Source organism: Cricetulus griseus, assembly GCF_003668045.3.
Source record: "Cricetulus griseus strain 17A/GY chromosome 1 unlocalized genomic scaffold, alternate assembly CriGri-PICRH-1.0 chr1_0, whole genome shotgun sequence".
Lineage (NCBI taxonomy): Eukaryota > Metazoa > Chordata > Mammalia > Rodentia > Cricetidae > Cricetulus > Cricetulus griseus.
In genome coordinates this window covers 13415244-13435766 of record NW_023276806.1, presented here as the reverse complement: position 1 = coordinate 13435766, position 20523 = coordinate 13415244, and the positions used below count along the sequence as shown (strand labels likewise).

Below are 20523 nucleotides of genomic sequence, written 5' to 3'. Positions count from 1 at the left end.
AAATCCCAGTGGTTTTAGAAACAGATTAGTGTTGTGTCTTGACTTTAGAACCGGTACCCTAGCACCATCATCCCCTTGGCTGTAACTCACTGCCTGTCCATTTGATCAAGAATCTCTTATTCCTTCAGAGATAAAGGAAATCTTCAATACTGGGTTTCTGCACAGTTAACTCTTCTGTAAGTGTTTCTGTGTTGGAATCATGTGGTGATGTATTGTTTATGATCTAATAAAGCTTGCCTGGAGATCAGGATGCAAAGCTAGACACAGCCATAGAGGACAGGCAGTGGTGGCACACATCTTTAATCCCAGTAGCCACACTTTGTTAGCCAGAGGCTGGGCGGTGGTGCACGTCTTTAATCCCAGCACTAGAGAGGAATGTAAGACAGGAGCAGGGTCTCAGTCTGTATTCAGTCTGCAGTCTAGGCAGTCTGAGAAACAGTGCAGTTTGGAGATGGAAACAGAGGATGTGATCACCCCTTTGGTCTGAGCATTAGAAGAGGTGAGAACTCTCTGGTGATTTGACTGCTTTGCTTCTCTGATCTTCAGCTTGAACCCCAATATCTGTCTCTGGGTTTATATTATTCTTGTTCCACAGAGTCATGGTGCTTTCTAGATCCATGTTTCCAGCACTTATGATGCACATGGACACCTTCAAGTCCTCCATCTCTTTTAATATTCCCAACCCCAAAGACCCACCCCTCAGTGAAAGCACCTCTTGTATCTGTTCAAAGTTAAGGAAAGACTAAAGCAGGAAGTTCTGCTTTAACACTGAAGTATTTTGTGTCTAAATTGATTCCAAATGCAGAACAATATTATCAATGAAAATAGGAATCTGCCTCTGTCTTCAACATCAAGTCAGGGAAATAGAAACAATTCTAGGTTTGTCCAATAGAATTGGCCTATGCGGATTCTCCATTCTTGGTCTGGTCATTTCCCCACCCTTTCTTTTACTTTATCCAAGGTGCTCTATTTCCTGGAACCAGCTCTAGGTATGGACATATTTTAAATATGAAAATAGTTACAAATATTTTGATATGTCTGAAGGCCAAGTGGAGCAACCTAGCAATACACTGTACCTTATTATTCACAGCTATACACCCAATGGCTAGCAGTCTCTGGCCAAACAATGGTTCAGCAAATACACACAAAATCTATGATTACAACCATGGTGAGATTGTGACCATAAGTCCAAGGCCTGAACTCTGTTGGAAAGCAGGAGGACACCTGAAGGATTTGATAAGTCGGTGGATATGCAGATGTGGTTTGGCCTTAGATAAGAAACTGTGTTGGAAGTCTTCTGTTCAGCCCCCGTCAATGCCATAAGGAGATCAGTCAGTTGTGTAAGCATGAGTACCCAAATTTGACATGAGAACCCATGTCAAAAAGCCAGGCATGGTGGCCCATGCTTATAACCCCACTGCTAAGGAAGTGGATTCCTAGGGCTCACTGGCTAGCCAGGTAGCCAGCCTCACCTACTAGGTGAGTTTCAAGTTAATGATAAATCCTGGCTCAAAAGACGAGGAGGGTGGTGCCTAATGAATGACACCCAGGGCTAACCTCTGCCCCACATGCTCACATAAACCTGTGTGTGTGGTGATATATTGTTTATGATCTAATAAAGCTTGCCTGGAGATCAGGATGCAAAGCTAGATACAGCCATAGAGGCATGGCAGTGGTGGTGAAAGGTTCAAGCTTTAATGCTGATCGGCAATATCTCTTTAAGAGACAGACCCTGCCCCTGACAACAGTCAGGGCACGCACAGGAAAACATCACACATCACCCACCACGCATTATGGCCTGCTGAGGACGCTGGGCATGCGTGGAACCTCAGTGTGCATGCATAGTCTTCCCTTTAAAAGTTCCAACTTCCCTGCTGCTCGCTCTCTTTACTCTCTACTCTCTCCTGATTCTGTTTCACTCTCTCTTCTCCCACCTACATGCTCTCTCTGCCTCTCTATGGCGACCGGCCATGGCGGCCAGCCATTACCCCTGTTCCTCTTCTCTTAGTCTCCCTACTCTGCTGGGCCATATAATAAACTAGTCAATATGTCTCATCTTGCGCCACTCTCCTCTTTTTCTTCAAAAATATAACCCGTGGCATGCACCTTTAATCCCAGGACTCTAGAGACAGAGGCAGATGGATCTCTGTGAGTTCAAGGCCACCCAGGGCTACATGAGAGTGAATCAGTCTAAAGGAGAAACAGAGCCCACACCTTTAACCCTCACATTAGAGAGGTCTATAAGACAGGTGCAGGGCATTCTATATTCAGTCTCCAGCCACAGTCTGAGAGCAATTAGTCTCAGCCACATTGAAGATAGGAGCTCCCCACAGCCTTGGTAGAGGTGGGAGCTCTGGTGGCTTGGCTGCTTTGCTTTTCTGATCTTCAGCTGGAACGCCAATATCTGTCTCTGGGTTTTTATTATTCATACTACATGTGTGCATACCTGAACACACAAAGTGTTAATGTATAATATTTACTGGTCATCTGTCTGATGAGTACCTATTTAAAATAGGTACTATTTTAAATACTTTTAAAGCTCTGTTTAATAATACCTCCAAAGTTACCTTCTGATAATGGGTTCACTGTTTTCCATTTTATAAATGAGGATAGAACTAAGGCGAAGTGCTGTTATATCTAAGATCATGCAGGAAGGGAAGTGACTCCTCACTTTCACCCACGTAGTCTGGCACCAGGACCAAGCTCTTACTTTCTCTAACATGTCTCTCCACTGCTCATTTATAAGAAAATTGAGCTTGGCTGCTTCCCATTCTCTTCACTGTGCTAGAAACAGACATTAACTAGCAATCCCCCAGCCTGTTATTTCCCAGGTTATCCCACATTTTTTTATAACCGGGTGAATGAATGTTGGCCAGAGGAATATGGCCAGAAGACTGTGTGTCCCTTCCACGCCTGACCCATCTACCTTTTACACATGGTATCCTATGCTCTTTCTCATGAGGAAAGTGAGCACATGGACCTGGGACCATGTGCTGAATGAAGAGATGGGCCAACAAAATGAAAGATGGATCCTGGATGCTGCTAGGAAAAAAAGAGCTGCAAACCACGTCAGTGTTAGTCTGAGAGGTCAAGAAATATGCTTCTGTCACCTGGTGACATCATATGGGGCAGTCCTGTTGTCATTGTTACAGCAGCTAGAGTTATTTCAACAGCATTGAGTTGACCCTCTTGTCCTCTTGGGCGTGCCTCTAGCACCTTGCACATACTTTCCTTAGGATTCTCTTCCCCTCTTTCAATAACTCACAACCTAAAGTATTATCCAACTCCTCCTCCTTCCACTCCTGCCAGCCACAGCAATAGCTCTTTCCCCAGATGCCTATAGCATTTGTCCTTGACAACCTTCTTATGTGCTCATCATAGCTCCAGGTCTGCATAGCTTGAGTTTTTTCCCTGGGAAGATTTGGAGCCCTTCAAGGTCAAAGATCATCTTATGCTATTTGCATTGCTCTGATGTGGTGTGGTGTTGTGCCTCAAGAGTTTTCCATAAATATGTATGAGGAAAATGAGCTCATAAATGTATTAGCTTCAATAAAGTCCATTTTCCTAAGAACAGTCTTTCATTTCTGGAGCAAGAGGCATGTAAACTATAATTTACTGGATTTGGGTGTTTTCCTTACTCTTTTCAGCAGTATACACATTCTAATGTTTCTTGACAAGTGCTGAGAGGAGACAGAAGGCACACGATTGTCAAATTTCGGATGGCATAGACTAGAAGTAATAAATAATGTACAAGATGACAGAATCAAACTTAGACAAGTTGGAATGAAGCAAATGACATTACATAAGGATAAACTACAAAATTAGATTTGCAAAAAAACAAGCTATGAAATTTCATTATGGAAAACACAGACAACTCCTATTTATGGGGGAGACTTACCCATTTTGATCATATGCTAGACTAACACGAATGCTGAGTGACACATAGGTCCCTGTTCACAATTAGGCTGAAGGCACAGAAAGTGTTGAGTCCCCAGTGATGGCCTCTGTGTTGCATCCATAGTGACAAGGGTCAGGAGGAGAAACAAAACCTTCTGTTTTAACCTAAATAAGCTAGACACAAGGTGAACTTTTACCTTTTGAACACTGGTAGGAATCTTCCCTGTAAAAATTATTTTGTGGTTTCTGATTTTTAAGCTGGTGTTAATAGAGCAGGCTAGACTCCTTGAGAGTTTTGATTTAGAAGAACCTAGAAGGTCTTAGAGACCTTCCTTCTACTGACTAGTCATACTTGTCCTTCACTGAACCTCTCTCATCCCAGAATCTGGAAGGTTCTATATCAACTGTAAACTCAAGTCAACCTTGGGGAAAGGGAAAAAAAGAATTCCCCCATTCACTCTGGATTCAGCTGGGACAACCACTGTAGGATGGGCCCAGGTAAATTCACTCCTAGCTATCCAGACTTCCTAATAGTTAGAATCAGAAATCTAGCAAAACGTCTGGAGCTTAGGCCTTAGCTGGGAAGATGCATGCAGTATCGACAGAGACTCGCACCTGGCATGGGTTCTGGTTCTCCGATTGCAGGTTCATGCCACCACGTCTGGTCCAAATACAGTATCAATGGTCAAAATGATCTGTAAGTTAGTAGTATATTACAGAACGTGAAGGGAGAAGACAATAGCCTTCTCTTAGGAGGAACAGCCTTGATTTTGAAGAGGGTCCCCTGGAACAGAGCAAACCCCTGAATTAAACTGCCAAAATGCCTGTCATTTAGACACAGGAAGAACTATCTCTTGTCTGAATCCCAGGCCTGAGAAGGGATATGGCCACATCTGTATTCATCAAAAGAAAGACTACCAGGATGTTAAAGGGACTTTGAAACCAAATCAGCATCTGCTTTCTGCTGGTCCAGGCTTCAAGTGTGGGGTCAGGATAGATGGCAGAGAGAACAGAATTGCCTTCAAGCCTTCAACTATGTGAATGCCTTCTTGTGAAAGATTATTTTAGAGGTGCAGACTTGAGTTTGAAGACCGTCCCCTTGAACAGAGCTGTGATGTGTGAAAGGGGAAAAACTAGAAGCTTTGTATCTCCTTGAAACAAAGGAAAGACTGCAGAGAAAGAAAAGGAATTCAGCAGTGTGTGTGCTCAAGGGGAAGGCGAGGCTGCCAGGAAGCTGGGACCTATTCTCCAAGGTCAAAGAGCTGACTGTGAAGCTACAGGTGACAATGTGCGCAATTCTATCTTAGGGACAATGTGCTTGCTTCTTACTCCTGGCTCTGTAGGCTCTGGAGACAAACATGTTAGAATCACAGAACCCGCTGCAGTGGAAGAAGTATTCCAGGGTCAGTTTTTGTTACATGAGTTTTAGGGCAAAAGTCCCCAGCTCTGGGGGTCCCCATGAGCTATGTTCAGCCTCCAGTCCCCAAGAGAAAAATAGTGGTGAATGGCAGAGAAAGGAGATTTAATCAATGTGGTTTAGACATACAGATAAAGGGGTTCAGAGTCCCCCAGGTCCATCTTTGGGATCCTGACAAAAACTACCTACAGGAAGAGTTGGCTTGGGACGAGAGGTTTGCACAATTCAGCTCTCCTGGCCCGGGGGATGGTTGGTTGTTGTTATTGCAGTCTAAGTTGTTCAAAGTAGGTTTAAGGTTTAAGGCTCCTACTTGGAAGGTGTGCTCTAAGCTCATCAGGGGTGACAAGTCTCCCAAGCTCCGCCGTTTCTGGCTTTCATGGTGACCATGGGTTTATTATACCAGTGACTTTCAAGTGCATTTTGGGAAGTCTGGAACAGGACTTTGTTAAAGCCCACAGTGACATGCCTCAGGCTTATTTATCTCTGTGCCTTCAGCCTTGAGAGGGGGCCAGGGGTGAGATAGCTTAGGTATGCCGGTGTGTTGATAAACAAGATGAATGAAGAGACACCAGGCTTTCCTTCCTCTCTTAATTGCCCCGTGGGGCTTGAAGTATCAGGTACTTTTGTTTGTTTGGGGGCGTTTTGTTTTTTTGTTTGTTTATTTTGAAAAGAGTTTCTAGATATGCATCGTATCTGTGTGTCTGTCTCCTGGATTTTTCTTTCTCACGGACTGGAAGAAATACATTCTTTGTACAATATTGAGTTGCATGTGGTCAATTTGGAGAAAGTCAAGGCAACATGGGCGAAGACGGGCTGCCACACTGGGAACCTAGGGCCCATGTGCCCGCTGAAGAAGAAAGTGGGAAAGTTGACCTACAATCACCTCTCACCTAGTGCCCTGACCATTAAGTCCTTTCCAGCAGGTCCAGTGGAACCTGCCACTCTCCAGGTCCCCATTGGGGACCATGTGAGGTGGGGTTGTACACATGTAGGCCCAGGGGGCTTGACAGAGCTGAGAAGCGGCCAGCCTCCACAGGCATCCAGTGACCCAGGCCCGGCTGCTGCAGACGCCTGGAGCGCAGGAGTAGGCGCGCGGGGCTGGGCCGGCGCCCCGGGCTCTGGGCATGCTCAGTGGCGCAGGCAGGGCTCCGGGCGCGAGCCGGGCTCCCGCAGCAGCACATTCATCGGCTGCCAAGAGGAGCTGCCGGGCGCTCGCACGCTCGCACGCTCGCAGACTCGCAGGTTGGGAGCGCGCTGCTCTCGTGAGGACCCGGCCGCCGCGCCAAACCCCGCCGCCTTCTCTCCGTGCGAGCCATGGCCGGCCTCGGTCACCCCGCCGCCTTCGGCCGGGCCACCCACGCCGTGGTGCGGGCTCCGCCCGAGTCCCTGTGTCGCCACGCGCTGCGGCGCTCCCAGGGCGAAGAGGTGGATTTCGCTCGCGCCGAGCGCCAGCACCAGCTCTACGTGGGCGTGCTGGGCAGCAAGCTGGGGCTGCAGGTGGTGCAGCTGCCCGCCGACGAGAGCCTGCCCGACTGCGTGTTCGTGGAGGACGTGGCCGTGGTGTGCGAGGAGACCGCCCTCATCACCCGCCCCGGGGCGCCCAGCCGCAGGAAGGAGGTAACCGGCCAGCCCCGGGCAGGCGACGCGAGGGGCGCGGCCGGGGGGACGCGCGGGGGCCCTTTCGCGCGTGGCAGCGACCCCAGCGGGCTCAGTTCCTAACTTGCCACTGCGGGACCCGGGGCGGTGTGGCCGGGTGTGGGAGATCCGAGCCAGACAAGTTCATTTTTCACACCTCCTGGCCGCCGGGGAGCCTTCGAGGCGATCGCCACTGGACTGTGGTGACGCGGACTCGGGCAGGTGGCTGGGCTGGGGACCCGTCTCGCCAGCATTTCTGTCTTGCAAATCGCACAGTGCCAAAGACAGTGCTACTCTGTTTCCTTGCCAGTGGGGGCGGAAAGGGTCCTCCCAGAGGGCAGGTGGAGATGGTGGTGGTGGGGGGTCCCCCAAGTCCTGCAGGGAGCTCCTGGCAGGACGGGTCAGGTGACATCAGGCAGCGTCTGTACCCAGCGGCCTGGGGCGTCAGAGTTACTTTTCAGTGGTGGCGAGTGAGTCTTGAAGAACGCGCCTGGCAAGCGAATGTGTTGAACGTTTTGTTAGTGAGCTGTGTTTAAATGTGTGTGTGAATGGGCCATGTTTGGAAAGCTGTGCTCACTGCGGGGTGTTGGGCGTGCGCGTTTCATTAGCCATGGTAGTTTTTACAAGTTCAGTCATTTTTATTCACTCTGTGTCTCTGTCTCCGTCTCTCTCTCTAAGCAATTAAGACTGTTGTTTGTATTATTTTTCGAGGGGTGAGAGTTATTGCTTATAAGTTACCATATCTTGTGGAAATGGCTGTGATTGCTTTAAAAATAATGTAGGTTAGTGGGGGAGAGACACATAGAGCTAGATTAGTTTTTAAAATGCCATCTGGCTTGGGATTCTTATCACTGCCCGGGAAGAGCCCAGGCTCAGGATTCCCACTCACTCTTGGCCTCCGGCATCATAACAAGGCACAGGGGGTTACTTCATGTCTGGAGGGATCCCCCTTCTCTCAATTTGGAAATAGTTCCTAGGGCTTCTGACTTAAATATGGGTGTTCCACACTTGCTCTGCGAAACCATACAGATTCTGAGTATAATCTAAGTGCACCTATTTGTCATTAGGTAATCAACTTTGACCCCACACTCTCATTTACCAGAAAACCAAGAGTAGCAGGCCTCATTCTGGTAGCCTGCTCACTTCCCACTTGTCACACATTTCCAGGCTTCCATATTGGGTTTTAACCTAATATGAGTGTAGCCACGATGGATTATTTATGGAGCATTCTTGCCATATGGCACCGCAGTACTTAAAGGGGGAAACCAACTTCAAAAACTCTCAAGATGGTGCTCATTTAATGAGAGTCTTCACCATCCTTATTCATTGCACTTGACTTCTGTAAGGACACATCTCTTTGTAACACAATAGGATATTGTTTGTGTGATTAACTCCAAGTTTGGTTTCTCCAGCATAAGAGCTAGCAGTGATCTTTCTCCTGGAGAGATTTAGATATGTTAGACAGCAGAATTTGGCTGCATTCTTCGGTCAGATCAGTGGCCCACACTTCCCAGAGCTCACACACAACTCTTGGGCTGGGCACAGAGATCACATAGTGCAGAGATTAAGAGCCTTGGGCAGGTCTCCGTTCTTTTACTTTAATTCTGTGTTTATGGAGATGCGCCCTTGACTTGTTTTCTCACTCTAGGATGGGCATAAAGATTTTGTCATGTCGTGATGAGTATGTAAATTCACCTGAGAGCCAAAGACAAGATGTTAGTAAGTGTTGGCTGTTAGTAACTATATGCTCCATGAACAGGACGTAGTCAGCCACACTCTGGAGTCATTAGGGACGCTGCTGGTGCTTCTGTTCTGTGACTCTGCCATCTGACCTCTCCACAAAGCTCCTCTGCTCCTGCGTGTAATCTGGGTCGCTAGGGTCAGGGGCCTCCTAGCTTAAGAGGACATGTGCAGTCATGGCTGCAGACCAGGACTATGCAGGATGATGGTTGTTAATCTTTCTCACAGCACAGTTTATCACCTTGGCAGCTATGGATGCTTGATGAAGGGATAAGTGAATGAATGGATGGATGAAACAAAAATATTGAACTCCAGGGGTTGATGCTTGCTGAATGAGTGAGTGAGTGAATGAAGTACTGAACAGACAAGATGATAGCAACTTCAGTATTGATGCTCATTGGATGGGTGGATGGATGGGTGGATGGTTGGGTGGATGGATGGATGGTTGGGTGGATGGGTGGATGGTTGGGTGGATGGGTGGATGGTTGGGTGGATGGGTGGATGGATGGGTGGATGGTTGGGTGGATGGATGGATGGTTGGGTGGGTGGATGGATGGGTGGATGGATGGGTGGATGGTTGGGTGGATGGTTGGGTGGGTGGATGGGTGGATGGTTGGGTGGTTGGGTGGATGGATGGTTGGGTGGTTGGGTGGGTGGGTGGATTGTTGAGTGGTTGGGTGGGTGGGTGGATGGATGGATGGATGGATGGATGGGTGGATGGATGGATGGATGGATGGATGGATGGATGGATGGAAGGAAGAAATGCTGAGCTTCATGAATAGACACTTGTTGAATGAGTGAGTGAATCCACTAGACAGTCGATGAAATGCTGAACAGACAAGCTAATGATGACTCCAGGATCTTTTTGAATTGGGATACATTTTTATATGTGAAAACTCACAGCAGCCAAGAATCATTTTTAAAATCTCATCATTGATATTCCTGCCCCTGGTCACTTCACTCTCCCTTACATCTCCACACCAAGGCCAAGGTGGTCAACTCACGTTTGGTCCTCCTGGACAGAGTTCTAGAGGGGCACCTTCTGAGCTGGGCTCTGCTTGCCTTTTCAACTCAGCTTTATCTCTGCATCTCTTCCTCAGAGCACTCCCCATCCCCCGCTTGGCTCAGATTTGGTTCTTTCATTAATAGGTCCAACTTTCTGGACACACACCTCCATCCTCTCCTCCCTTTAGCTGGCTGTTCTTAGCCCGCTGTCCCCATTAATACCATTTTAGCTGACTTTCATTGGGTACTTGCCATTTGCCACAATCTGCCAGGTTTGTGACACACATTTCATCAATGTTTATTCACCAGTATCATTAATGATGAAACAGGGAAAGATTACAGAAATCACCCAAGGTTACAGAATGGCGCCAGTAGAGCCAGGATCTGAACTCAGGTGTGCAGGGTTCCAAAGCACTACTCTGAGATGTTAGACTCACCTTCCCCTTCCTGAGCAGTCTTCTCCTTCTGAGTCCCTCCACCCATGCCCCACCCCAGCCCGCGTTTGCCTGCCTCCATACTCTCCACTGTCTTGTAGGAGTGGGGATCTTGTCTACATTGTTTCATGTTTTGTTTCCAAAGCCCAATGCACAATAGACACAGAAAATACTTTGATGGACAAATGTGTCCATGATTCAGCCCAACTTCATTTCTCCTCCCTTAGGAGGGACTTGGTCTTTTTTTTTTTGTTTTTGTTTTTGTTTTTGTTTTTTGTTTTTTGTTTTTTGTTTTGTTTTCGAGACAGGATTTCTCTGTGTTGTTTGGAGCCTATCCTGGCACTCACTCTGGAGACCAGGCAGGCCTTGAACTCACAGAGATCCACCTGCCTCTGCCTCCCGAGTGCTGGGATTAAAGGCGTGTGCCACCAACGCCCAGCAGCTTTTCTTTTTTGAGATAGGATCTCACACTGTAGCCCAGGTTGGCCTGCAGCTCCCTACGTACCCCAGGCTATATTCAACTTGTGGCAGCCCTCCTTCCTCAGCATCTCAAGTGCTAGGATTATAGGCATGATCTACCACACCCAGTTCCAGCGACATATTTGGTATTTTACAAGCATGCCAAGTTGGCAGAGTCCCAAAGGTTTCATATGAGCATGGGTGGCTTATAACTTTAGCCCTCTGTCCTTCCCTGACTCTTCTTGCCATTTATCATTGCTTTGTTTTTAATAAAAGTCTTGAGAAAGGGCTCCTTAATCAAAGCATCATGCTGTTTATGACATTTCTTCCTTAGAAGAAAGAAAGAACTAAGACCCAAATTTCAGAGCTTTTCTGAGAAAACCCAATGTTTGCCTCGGTTGGGTTTCCCGCAATTCTTGGGACTTAGACACTGTATGCAGGAAGCTGCAGATTTGGTGAAGACAATGCATACACGGAAAACCAGCCAGCAGTATCCATTGACAACTCTACATCTCCCCAAGTTGGGATATTTTTTTGAATGGGTTTAATATTTAGGAAACAAATCAACTTGGAGAAGCCAATCATGTTTCAAATTAATCCATTGGTTTTTTTTGTTGTTGTTTTTTAAGGACAACTCAACTCTTGAGTATCAAAGTCCTGTAAACAAGCTGTCTAAAAGCCAAACTAGGACTGAAGGCAGTGTAAGGAGTGAAGGGTGCTTTAATGATTAAACACACTGTGTAGATCATGATTTCCTAAGTTCAGGCTGTTCCAGAGGGTGTGCTGTCTTCCAACCTTACCTCCACTTTTGTACCAAGAACCAAACCATTTTCTTCAGTTTTTCGTCTCTGAAGGGTTTTAGTACCTAATAAATGATTAACTGACAAAGCTGACTTAAACAAAATTGTGAAATGTATCCTCTGCCCTCTCCTCCCCACTAAGAGCAATTTTATTCTTTCCCAGACGTGTGGGATAATTCTGTCCAGGAGAAAAACCACACCAGTCTCTTCTCACAGACGGCTAATGGCTTTAATTATTCTTTCCTTGGTCACTTTCATTTTATGGAGAAGACAATGCTTACCATAAGGTAATAAATCCGAAAGAGGAGACACAATAGGAAAGTGGAGATGTAAATGTCAGGAGAGAACAACATAGCTGTGGCACCCCCTCACTAAGGTTTAGGGACCATCACGGAAGACAAGGCAGAAAGACTGAGAGCCAGGGGTTGGGGAGGACCAGAGCAAAGCAGTGGTCACTGAACGTGGGAGAACCACTGCACTTGTGAAGTCTCGGTGTGGCTGCCTGCACAAGACCAAGACAGCCAACATTCTAGCACAGAGGAGGAGGTGTTTCATGGGTTCCCACGCCTGACTGAGGAGCTACGAACAGTTGATGGCATCCAAGGGAGGGAGAGAGAGACAATTTTCTTTAAAGGTGTTGTTCCTGGTAGGTTGGTTGATCTCAGTCCAGTGAATGGCCCACACCGGGGAGTGTATGGACAAATCTAATTGGAGTCAATGGTTACTGTATCAACAAGTGAAGAGACAAGAAGCCAGGGGGTTAGGGAGCTGGCAGGGAGATAAGGATGAGGAATTGAAGGTAAATATCATAACAATGCACTGTAGGAAATTCTCAAGGAATTAGCAAAACATTTTAAAAGAATGTATGTTTAGGATATCAGGACCTGTATGTTTTGGTCCTGAGTTTCTTCTTATATTGCCTCCAGAGGCAAAGAGAACACCAAGATAGTGCTGAATAGTAGAAGATAGCCAATGTCAAATACTTGAGTGTATGGATTTTTTTAAAATGATTTTATTTATTATGTATACAACATTCTACTTCCATGTATATCTGCACACCAGAAGAAGGCACCAGATCTCATAACAGATGGTTGTGAGCCACCATGCGGTTGCTGGGAATTGAACTCAGGACCTCCGGAAGAGCGTCAGTGCTCTTAACCTGAGCCATCTTTCCAGCCCCAAGTGTATGGATCTTGAAAGATGGCATTACCGTTCTCTTGAAAAGGCAAGGAAATCTAGATTCAGGTAACCAGGCTAAGTAATGAGACTGTCTTAGAGTTTGTGTTGCTGTGAAGAGACACCATGACCATGGCTACTCTTTATAGAGGAAAACATTTAATTGGGGTGGCTTGCTTACAGTTCCATTGTCATGGTGGGAAGCATGGCACTCTGCAGGCAGATACGGTGCAAAAGTAGCTGAGAGTCTCTGTCTTGGAAGCAGCAAGAAGTCAACTGAGACACTGGGCAGTACCCTGAGCATAAGAAACATCAAAGCCCGCCCCCACAGTGACAAACTTCTTAGGCCATACCGACTCCAACAAAGCTCCTAATAGTAACACTGTCTATGAGGTTATGGGGGCCAATTACATTCAAACTACCATAGAGACCAAAGTCACAGACAAGTTTCAGAAATGCAATTTTCTGAAAAGGTGAGGGTTGTTTGCCTGAAGCGGTGATTACCAGTGGTTGACCCTCAGAGAGCGTTAAACAAACACATAATAACTGCTTGGATTTCAGTTTACCCATTAACAGTGTGTAGTCTAGATTGGACCTTAGCTTCAGTGACTCATTTTCTTCCTTTTTCTCATAAACAAGAACAGTTTTATTTCATTTTAGTTAAAAAGTAATAATTTGGGCTCTGGAGAGGTAACTTGACAGTTAAGAGCACCTGTTGCTCTTACAGGGGTCATAGGTCCAGTTTTCAGCACCCACATGGTGGCTCACAACCACTCCAGGGGCCTGACACCTCCTCTCATCTCCAGCATGAAGTATGCACGTGGTGCTCATAAGTAATGCCGGCCAAACATGCACTCATACACATACAGTGAATGAATCTGTCATCGCCACCATAATTGCCATTTACATGAACTTCCTGAATTGCCCAGGCTGAGGTTGTTCATAACTGTCTGTTGTTTGTCGGTGCAGAGTAGATCTTTTCTTCTTAAACACACACACACACACACACACACACACACACACACACACACACACACACACACACACACACACACACACAGACACACACACACAGACACACACACTTCCTCAAGCCTATGTATGAGAATACCACCTGAACATAATTAGAACTCTAACTGGCTGTCACTGATGGGAAGGGAACACACTGGAGGCTGCTCTCAACAGCAAATCATCACCCCCAACTGGTTAGAACACTTGTTTCTTTTCGGAACATTTCTTTTTAACTTTTTCTGTCTGCATGAGCAAAACCCCAAACCCACCACACAGTGCACTGGGAGGCCTCAAATTGGTGGCTCAAGCTGACAGGCAGTACTGCAACCCATGTGAAGAACTGCAGCAACCCACCATGCGGCTTAGCTCATGGCATGCTGGTAGCTGCCAGGATCGTGTCTCCGTACTGCAGTTGGCGTGAGAGACACAAAACTAGGTTGTTCATTTGGCTCCTTTTTTTTTTTTTTTTTTTTTTTTTTTTTTTTTTTTTGTGTGTGTGTGTGTGTGTGTGTGTGTGTTTAGAACCTTTAAGCTTTCTCAGGTCTTATGTGGATGTAGGTGCCGGATGTTTAGGCACCGTTTGTAGGTGGAGTTTTCCTGTCCTGGCAGCTGCTTCCAAATAACTGACCTGGAGACTTAATATGAATTATGAATCTTGGGCCGATAGCACAGGCTTATTACTAACTAGCTCTTACAACTTAAATTTTAACCCATTTCTGTTTATCCATGTGCTGCCCTGAGGCTCATGGCTTTTACCTCTACACTCTGGCACATGGCATTACCTCTCTTTCACCTTGAACCTCCTGTTTCCTCTCCCTGTCTATGTGGTGACTGCTCTGACTTTGCCCTTCTTTCCAGTATCTCCTGGGAAGTCTGGTTCTCCCTCCTAACCTTATCCTGCCCGGCTATTGGCCAAACAGCTTCTTTATTAAACCAGTCACAGCTGCATATATTCACACAGTGTAAAGGAATAGTCCACAGTTCACTGAGCTGGCCTCAGTCCTATCCAGAGCTCATATATACAGTTTATCCCTCTTGTCATCTTGCTTGGGGATCCTCTGTCTCTGAGGCGACAATTTCCAGACGCTCCACTACACCCACCCAGTATGTGTGAGAGTTCTGGGGATCCAAGCCCCTGTCCTCACACTCTGGGCACTGGCTGTAACCACTGAGCCTCCCCCCCAACCCTTCAAGGTGCTTGTTTAAAGTGAGTGTTGGTTGGCCTTCCATTTTGTGGACCTTCTAAGTGAAAGATCTGAAGTCATGTAGAATGTTGCCTTTTTCTGAATGGAGATCTACAGATTCAATAGCTATTCATTCATCCTCCCTTATCAAGAAGGAATCGCAACGGTAAAATAACTGAAGCTGCAATGAGAGAGAATGGCCTTATTACTATCTTAGCTACCCCAGTGCACTGTTCACCGCAGTTTGTGTCTAAATAGGTATTTACCACGGCTGAACCCCAGTGTTCCTTTAGGATGATCAGCTGACCTTCAGCATTAGCTCCTCTCGCTTTCTTTACACTGATATCAGATATTAAATCAGGTTTATTTCCGGAGCAGGCAGTAATGTTAAACAGATGTGTCCACACAGACAAGAGCAATCTCTAGCAACAAATCCTACCTAAAAATGTCATTGTCAAATAATTTAGTAATGTCCACCATCTTCCTGGAGCCGAGCTCAGAAGGGAAGTCCCCAGGCTTCAGACTCCTAACCACCCAGATCACCCAAGCAAGAGCCACAGAGGAATCCTTACAGCTGAGTAGGAGACTGAAGAACAAAGAGCTGCAGGTTCAATTGAATCACACATGTGTGTTCAGCAAGCACCTGTCTGTGCCAGACCCAGTGTTTAACATTGAAGAGATGCATTAGATAACACCACTGCCCTTTGTCCATCGAGGAAAGCTGACCACTGGCAGATGGGGGATGGGTTCTATGATGGGATGGGTGTGTGCTGGGCATGTTCTGGGAGTATCTGGCCCATCCTAGGGCTCCCAGAAAAGTGATTGTCATGTAAGAATTAACTAGGGAAGGCAGAAACCGCCTTTCCAGTTGTCTGAAGCAGACTGAGACAGAATGGGAGGGACAGGCCAATGGAAAAGAATTTCGTTTTGTTGGGAAAGGTGCCAGATGGAGAAAAGCCACCTTGCCAGGGGCTCTGTGCTCTTGGATCTCAGGTCCACTGCCGCATCTAGAGCTGTATTTCTTTCTTTGGTGTTGGAGAGGTTGACTGTCTAACACATAGAACATAGATCCTGTTCCTAAATGTTCTTCCTTCCTCTCTCCTACCCAAATGCTCTGTAATGGTCTGGCTCTTCTAGGATTCTGCAGTGCACCCAAGCCCACCTTAGGCCTGAGAGTCATTTTTTTCAGTTGCTATTTAAACTCTGGAAAGGCATTCCTGTTTTGGTCCTGTAAGTTATCAGTGTACTCTTTGCTGTTCAGTCATTTTCCTCTTTGGCCCATAACTATCCATTCTAGTGTGTATCAATCAGACATGATCCCTGTACTGTATGCAATATTAATCATGCCTTCTGTATACAAGATTGTCTATACCTATTGTGTACAAGACTGTCCATGCCTTCTGTATACAGGATTGTTCATGCCTGCTGTATGCAGCATTACCCATGCCAATGACAGGTAGGAAAAATCTTCATTTCTATTTGGTATTAAAATGGATTTTTTGCTCACAGATCTCATCTTAGCAGCACTCAGCATTGAACCCCATACTACTTTTAGCCCACACTGAATATGCATCTGTAATCATGGGCTGACATTTGTACATGCTACATACAGTAGGTAGCATGACAGAGAACACACTGCCCAGGTGGATGCTACTTTTGATTCCTGAAATGATATGAACGTACCACATTCTTTTGCTGGAAGATGCAGTTTCTTCCTTTTGAGACTCAGGCTGTGTTGGGGTGGAGGTGTAAGTAGAAAGGGGAAAGGGATTGGGAAAACATTTGGGGAGGTGGCGATAGCTTACTTCTGTAAAAAGATAAAATTGCATGAACAAATACAGGGTCTTATTTAGCCTGAGACATTACTTGTTTCAGTCAATTAACCTGTAGTATAAACTTATGCATTGCTAATGATAATCCGTTATGGGATGATGCTGAATTGGCTAAATCTGTTTCAAAAGGCTTTATTTATTCAACCATGTATACCACATCTGATAGGTAGTTTTTCCTCAGAGAAGAGGTTAAGGAAAAAAACACCACAACAATGAAATAGTCGAAGCCCCTAGGTCCACATGATTTGCCCTCTCCCCATCACTTTCACACAAAGTTGTGTCCTGTGGTGAATGTGACAGCCATGGCCAGAAGAAAGTAGGAGGCCATAGAGAGATACGGAATGAGCTTCTAGGTGGGTTTCTGTTGCAAGCCTCTTGACTTGCCTAGGTAATTGTTGTAAACTGTTTATTACATTCCTGGTCCCAGACTTCTGGTGTTGTCTATAATTTTAACTTTTGTCTTCTGAAACTGTGTGATGAAGTTATTTTTCTAAATAAAGATGTAAAGTGAGGGAATACCTGTCTGAATGTTCCCTTCCTATAGTTAGCTGCGCACACAGAAAGATTGTTATTAGTATAATATAGGCATAAATGTATTCTAATTCCTAATGGATTTTGGAATAAATACTGAAATCTCAGGAGATTTCACAAGTACATCAAATCATGTTTGATTGCCACTCAGGTGGGTGGACTTCTTGTGGTGAATCCATCCACCCACCAGGCTGGCAGTAAAAACCTCAGCCCGTGGTGGCTGGGTAGATGTGATTAGAGCGTGATGTGAAGAAGGGTATATGCTGGTGGTTTGTCTACAAGTCATTATCCTGAAATTATGCTTTTAAAAACTGAAATTAGCAAATTGATCATGGTACAGCTGTGAAATAATACCAGATGACATTTTCCTTCCTTAAGTTTTTTTATTCAGAAAGAAAGAATAAAATGACTCATATTTCAGGCTATTTATGTTTTAATCATGTTTTCCAGTCCTGGAGACTTATGTGAGACATTCAGAGCTAACACTCTGTTCTGACGTACCCACACTCTGGTTGCTCTTGGTTTTGTATTTTTTAAGGCACTCAAGGTTCTAGAATCCTTTGATTTGTGTTGTGTGTGTTTGGGGCACACATGGAGGGCAGAGGACACGTTAGGGAGTCAGGCCTTGCTTTCTAGCAGTGGGTCCTGTAATCTGTTTCTAATTTCCTGTGTAGGACCCTAATTCTCTATCAGAGGCCCTGGCATGTTCCCGCTCCATTTCTCTGAAAACATGGTGTTGGGAACTAGGGAGTCCTTACGAAGAGACGTCACTGCATCTTCACGTTTCTGCCTCTCTCACAGTAACCCTCTCTACAGCGTTAGGCCCCGCACCTCCTGGTCTTTCCAGAGGTGTAACCAGCTTAACTAGCAACAGAGCAACAGAGCACACTTGGAAGACCAGGCTCTCTGTGTTGTTTGCCCCCCCCCCCCCCCCCCCCCGCTTTCAGATTTCTGTTGTATACTCATTAGGGGGTCATGAAATCAACTTAAGGGGTCATGATCAGATCTTTAATGTTTGCAATAATAGAATTAATTTTTTAAAAGTCAGCATTATTGCAATGTGAAAAGGGTTTTATTTCATGAAAGTTGGCTCATTTGTTTTTGTGTGTATACTAACAGTAAATGAAATATATTTCTTTTTCTGGTTCATGGTGAAAACAAAACAGGAAACTACTGCATCCCCTTTCGGCTAGATTGTCCCACTCAGGCTCTTGTAGAAATCACAGAGGCTCATGCCTACAGGCCAGGTAGATTCTGGGGATCACAGCCAACACCTCAGAAGGTTCCCCATAATACACCAGGCCTCTCTGGACTCCCACCCACTTGGGTTGGGTCCTTATGGTGATGGTTTCCTTACTGTTTGAATCCTGTCCATCCACCAGTGATGAGTCCCTCAATCCGTGGCGGCAGCTTAGTGGATGTCACTGGAGAACACAAGGAGGATTCTCTGTCTCCTCTTGGGTGACATTTTACCAGTTAAGGGAAGGTTACTGAGTGAGCTGGGTGAGCACACTGCTGCATCAGGCAGGCGACCCTGCAGAGTTTTCGAGTAGATCCTGCAGCAACTGATCCCCACCCTGTCCACCCCGATCCCCACACAGAGGTTGCACCCACCAGGACGCAGGCATTCTCCCAGCACAGTCTGTGTGGAGGTTGTAACCTTTACTGACACCAGCGTGCCCCAGAATCAGTATTACCTTAGAACGATCTCAGGAAACTCCAGCATATGTCCAAACACAGAATTGCTACAGCTTAATTATAAATTTTCATGTCATTTTCAGATCACTACCCTGAGGGCTCAGGGGTGACCTTGAAAGATCACTCATTTTACAAAGTTTCCTTCACATTCTCTCAACACTAGATAGGTAGAAATCTTTGTGTACAAATGGCTATAGAAAGCTTAGTTCCTGCCCCCTATAGCCAGTTTTTGCATTTGTTGATTGTGGTGTCTGTTAAGCCTGAGACATTAGGACTGAAGAATAGGTAAGTATATGTGACTGTTCAGAGATGGGCTCCTGTTGGGGAAAGGAAGCTGGAGTACCTGCGTTCCCTTGGTAACCCCTGTTTCCAGTTGAGCTGCCGACTCCTAAGAGCGGATTGTACATCCTCACAAACGCAATGCCGTCCCCTCAAAGTGCCTTTTGAAGACTTTGATACAATTAACAGTGGGGCAAACTCTGTGATGATGGCTGAAGACATTGCATGTTTGTCAGAAAAGTGGCTTGGATTGTGAAGCCTGGAGCTTTAACAAGTGGATGATAGTGTTGCTATGTCCATGTCTGTGTTTTCCTTTATCCACAGAGCCTCAGTTGTTGACATGGCCATTGAGTGTTACTACTGACTCTACTCTGGATCCCACAGAAGCTTCTCACTGAGAGGGGGGTGATAAGGATTCTGTTTAGTGTCTTTTCTTGAGAGTAAATGTGGAAAAACATACGACACAGGCTACTGGCCTCAGTGCAGCTGAGAGCTCAATCAGGATTCAGAACATGCTCTTCCAAACCCTGTCCAGCCCTGAAGTCACCTAATGTCCGCCAATGCCACAGCTATAACAACTACTGTCCCTTAGCTTGCTTTAAGATTCCTGTGTATATACACACACTCACACACTCTCTTTCACACACACATATGCGCACACACACTCATACACACACACTCATGCTCACATACACACACATACTCACAGACACACACACACACACTCATGCTCACATACTCACACACACATACTCACAGACACACACACACACACACACTCATGCTCACATACTCACACACACATACTCACAGACACACACACACAGACACACACACACACACACACACACACACACACACACACACACACGGTTGAACACATGCAGAATAAGACTGGGCTAAAATCAATTTCTCATAGCCCCTGCCTTATAAACGGTGTTTAGTGGCAATGTGGGTGATAGAAAATGCTTTGAGGATTACTTGAGTTCCATTTTCTGATGTGGTGCTGAAGCCAGGAGAGGATTTTATACAATGAGCTGCTTTTTCACAAGCTCCTGGTAACCCTCCATGCTGACTCCTTTCTCTGGTGACACCCTTGCTGTGGCCTTTTCTGGAACTGTCCATAAAGGAAATGGTCCGTGTAGCTCCTAGGGCTTTTTTTATTGTCCCTTACCTCAGGATACTTCCTGGAACACTGTGGATTGGTCTGTGTACTGTAGCTTGGGGTGGTTATGTTCAGTGATAAGTTCCATTTCATAACTGGGTTACAGAGTTCTTTGAGTGGTCATGCCAATATTTTTGTTTATTAGCAAATGAACTCGAGTATTTCGAGACACGAGACTATGCCCAGTGCTCACAATATAGGCAGGGATAGTTGGGTGTAAACTTAGTTACATTTATACATGGACATATGTGTATATTCCC

The 20523-nt window shown here is 45.8% G+C and overlaps 1 protein-coding gene across 1 annotated transcript in view; it reads left to right on the top strand.

Annotated features, from left to right (window-relative positions):
* The first annotated feature begins 6460 nt into the window (after positions 1 to 6460).
* Ddah1 (dimethylarginine dimethylaminohydrolase 1) overlaps positions 6461 to 20523 on the top strand; it is a 129891-nt gene continuing 115828 nt past the window's right edge. The window contains exon 1 of the mRNA XM_027395907.2: positions 6461 to 6931. Within this exon, the coding sequence (XP_027251708.1) occupies positions 6629 to 6931 (303 nt within the window). The 5' untranslated portion in view covers positions 6461 to 6628. The remainder of the gene's footprint in view (positions 6932 to 20523) is intronic.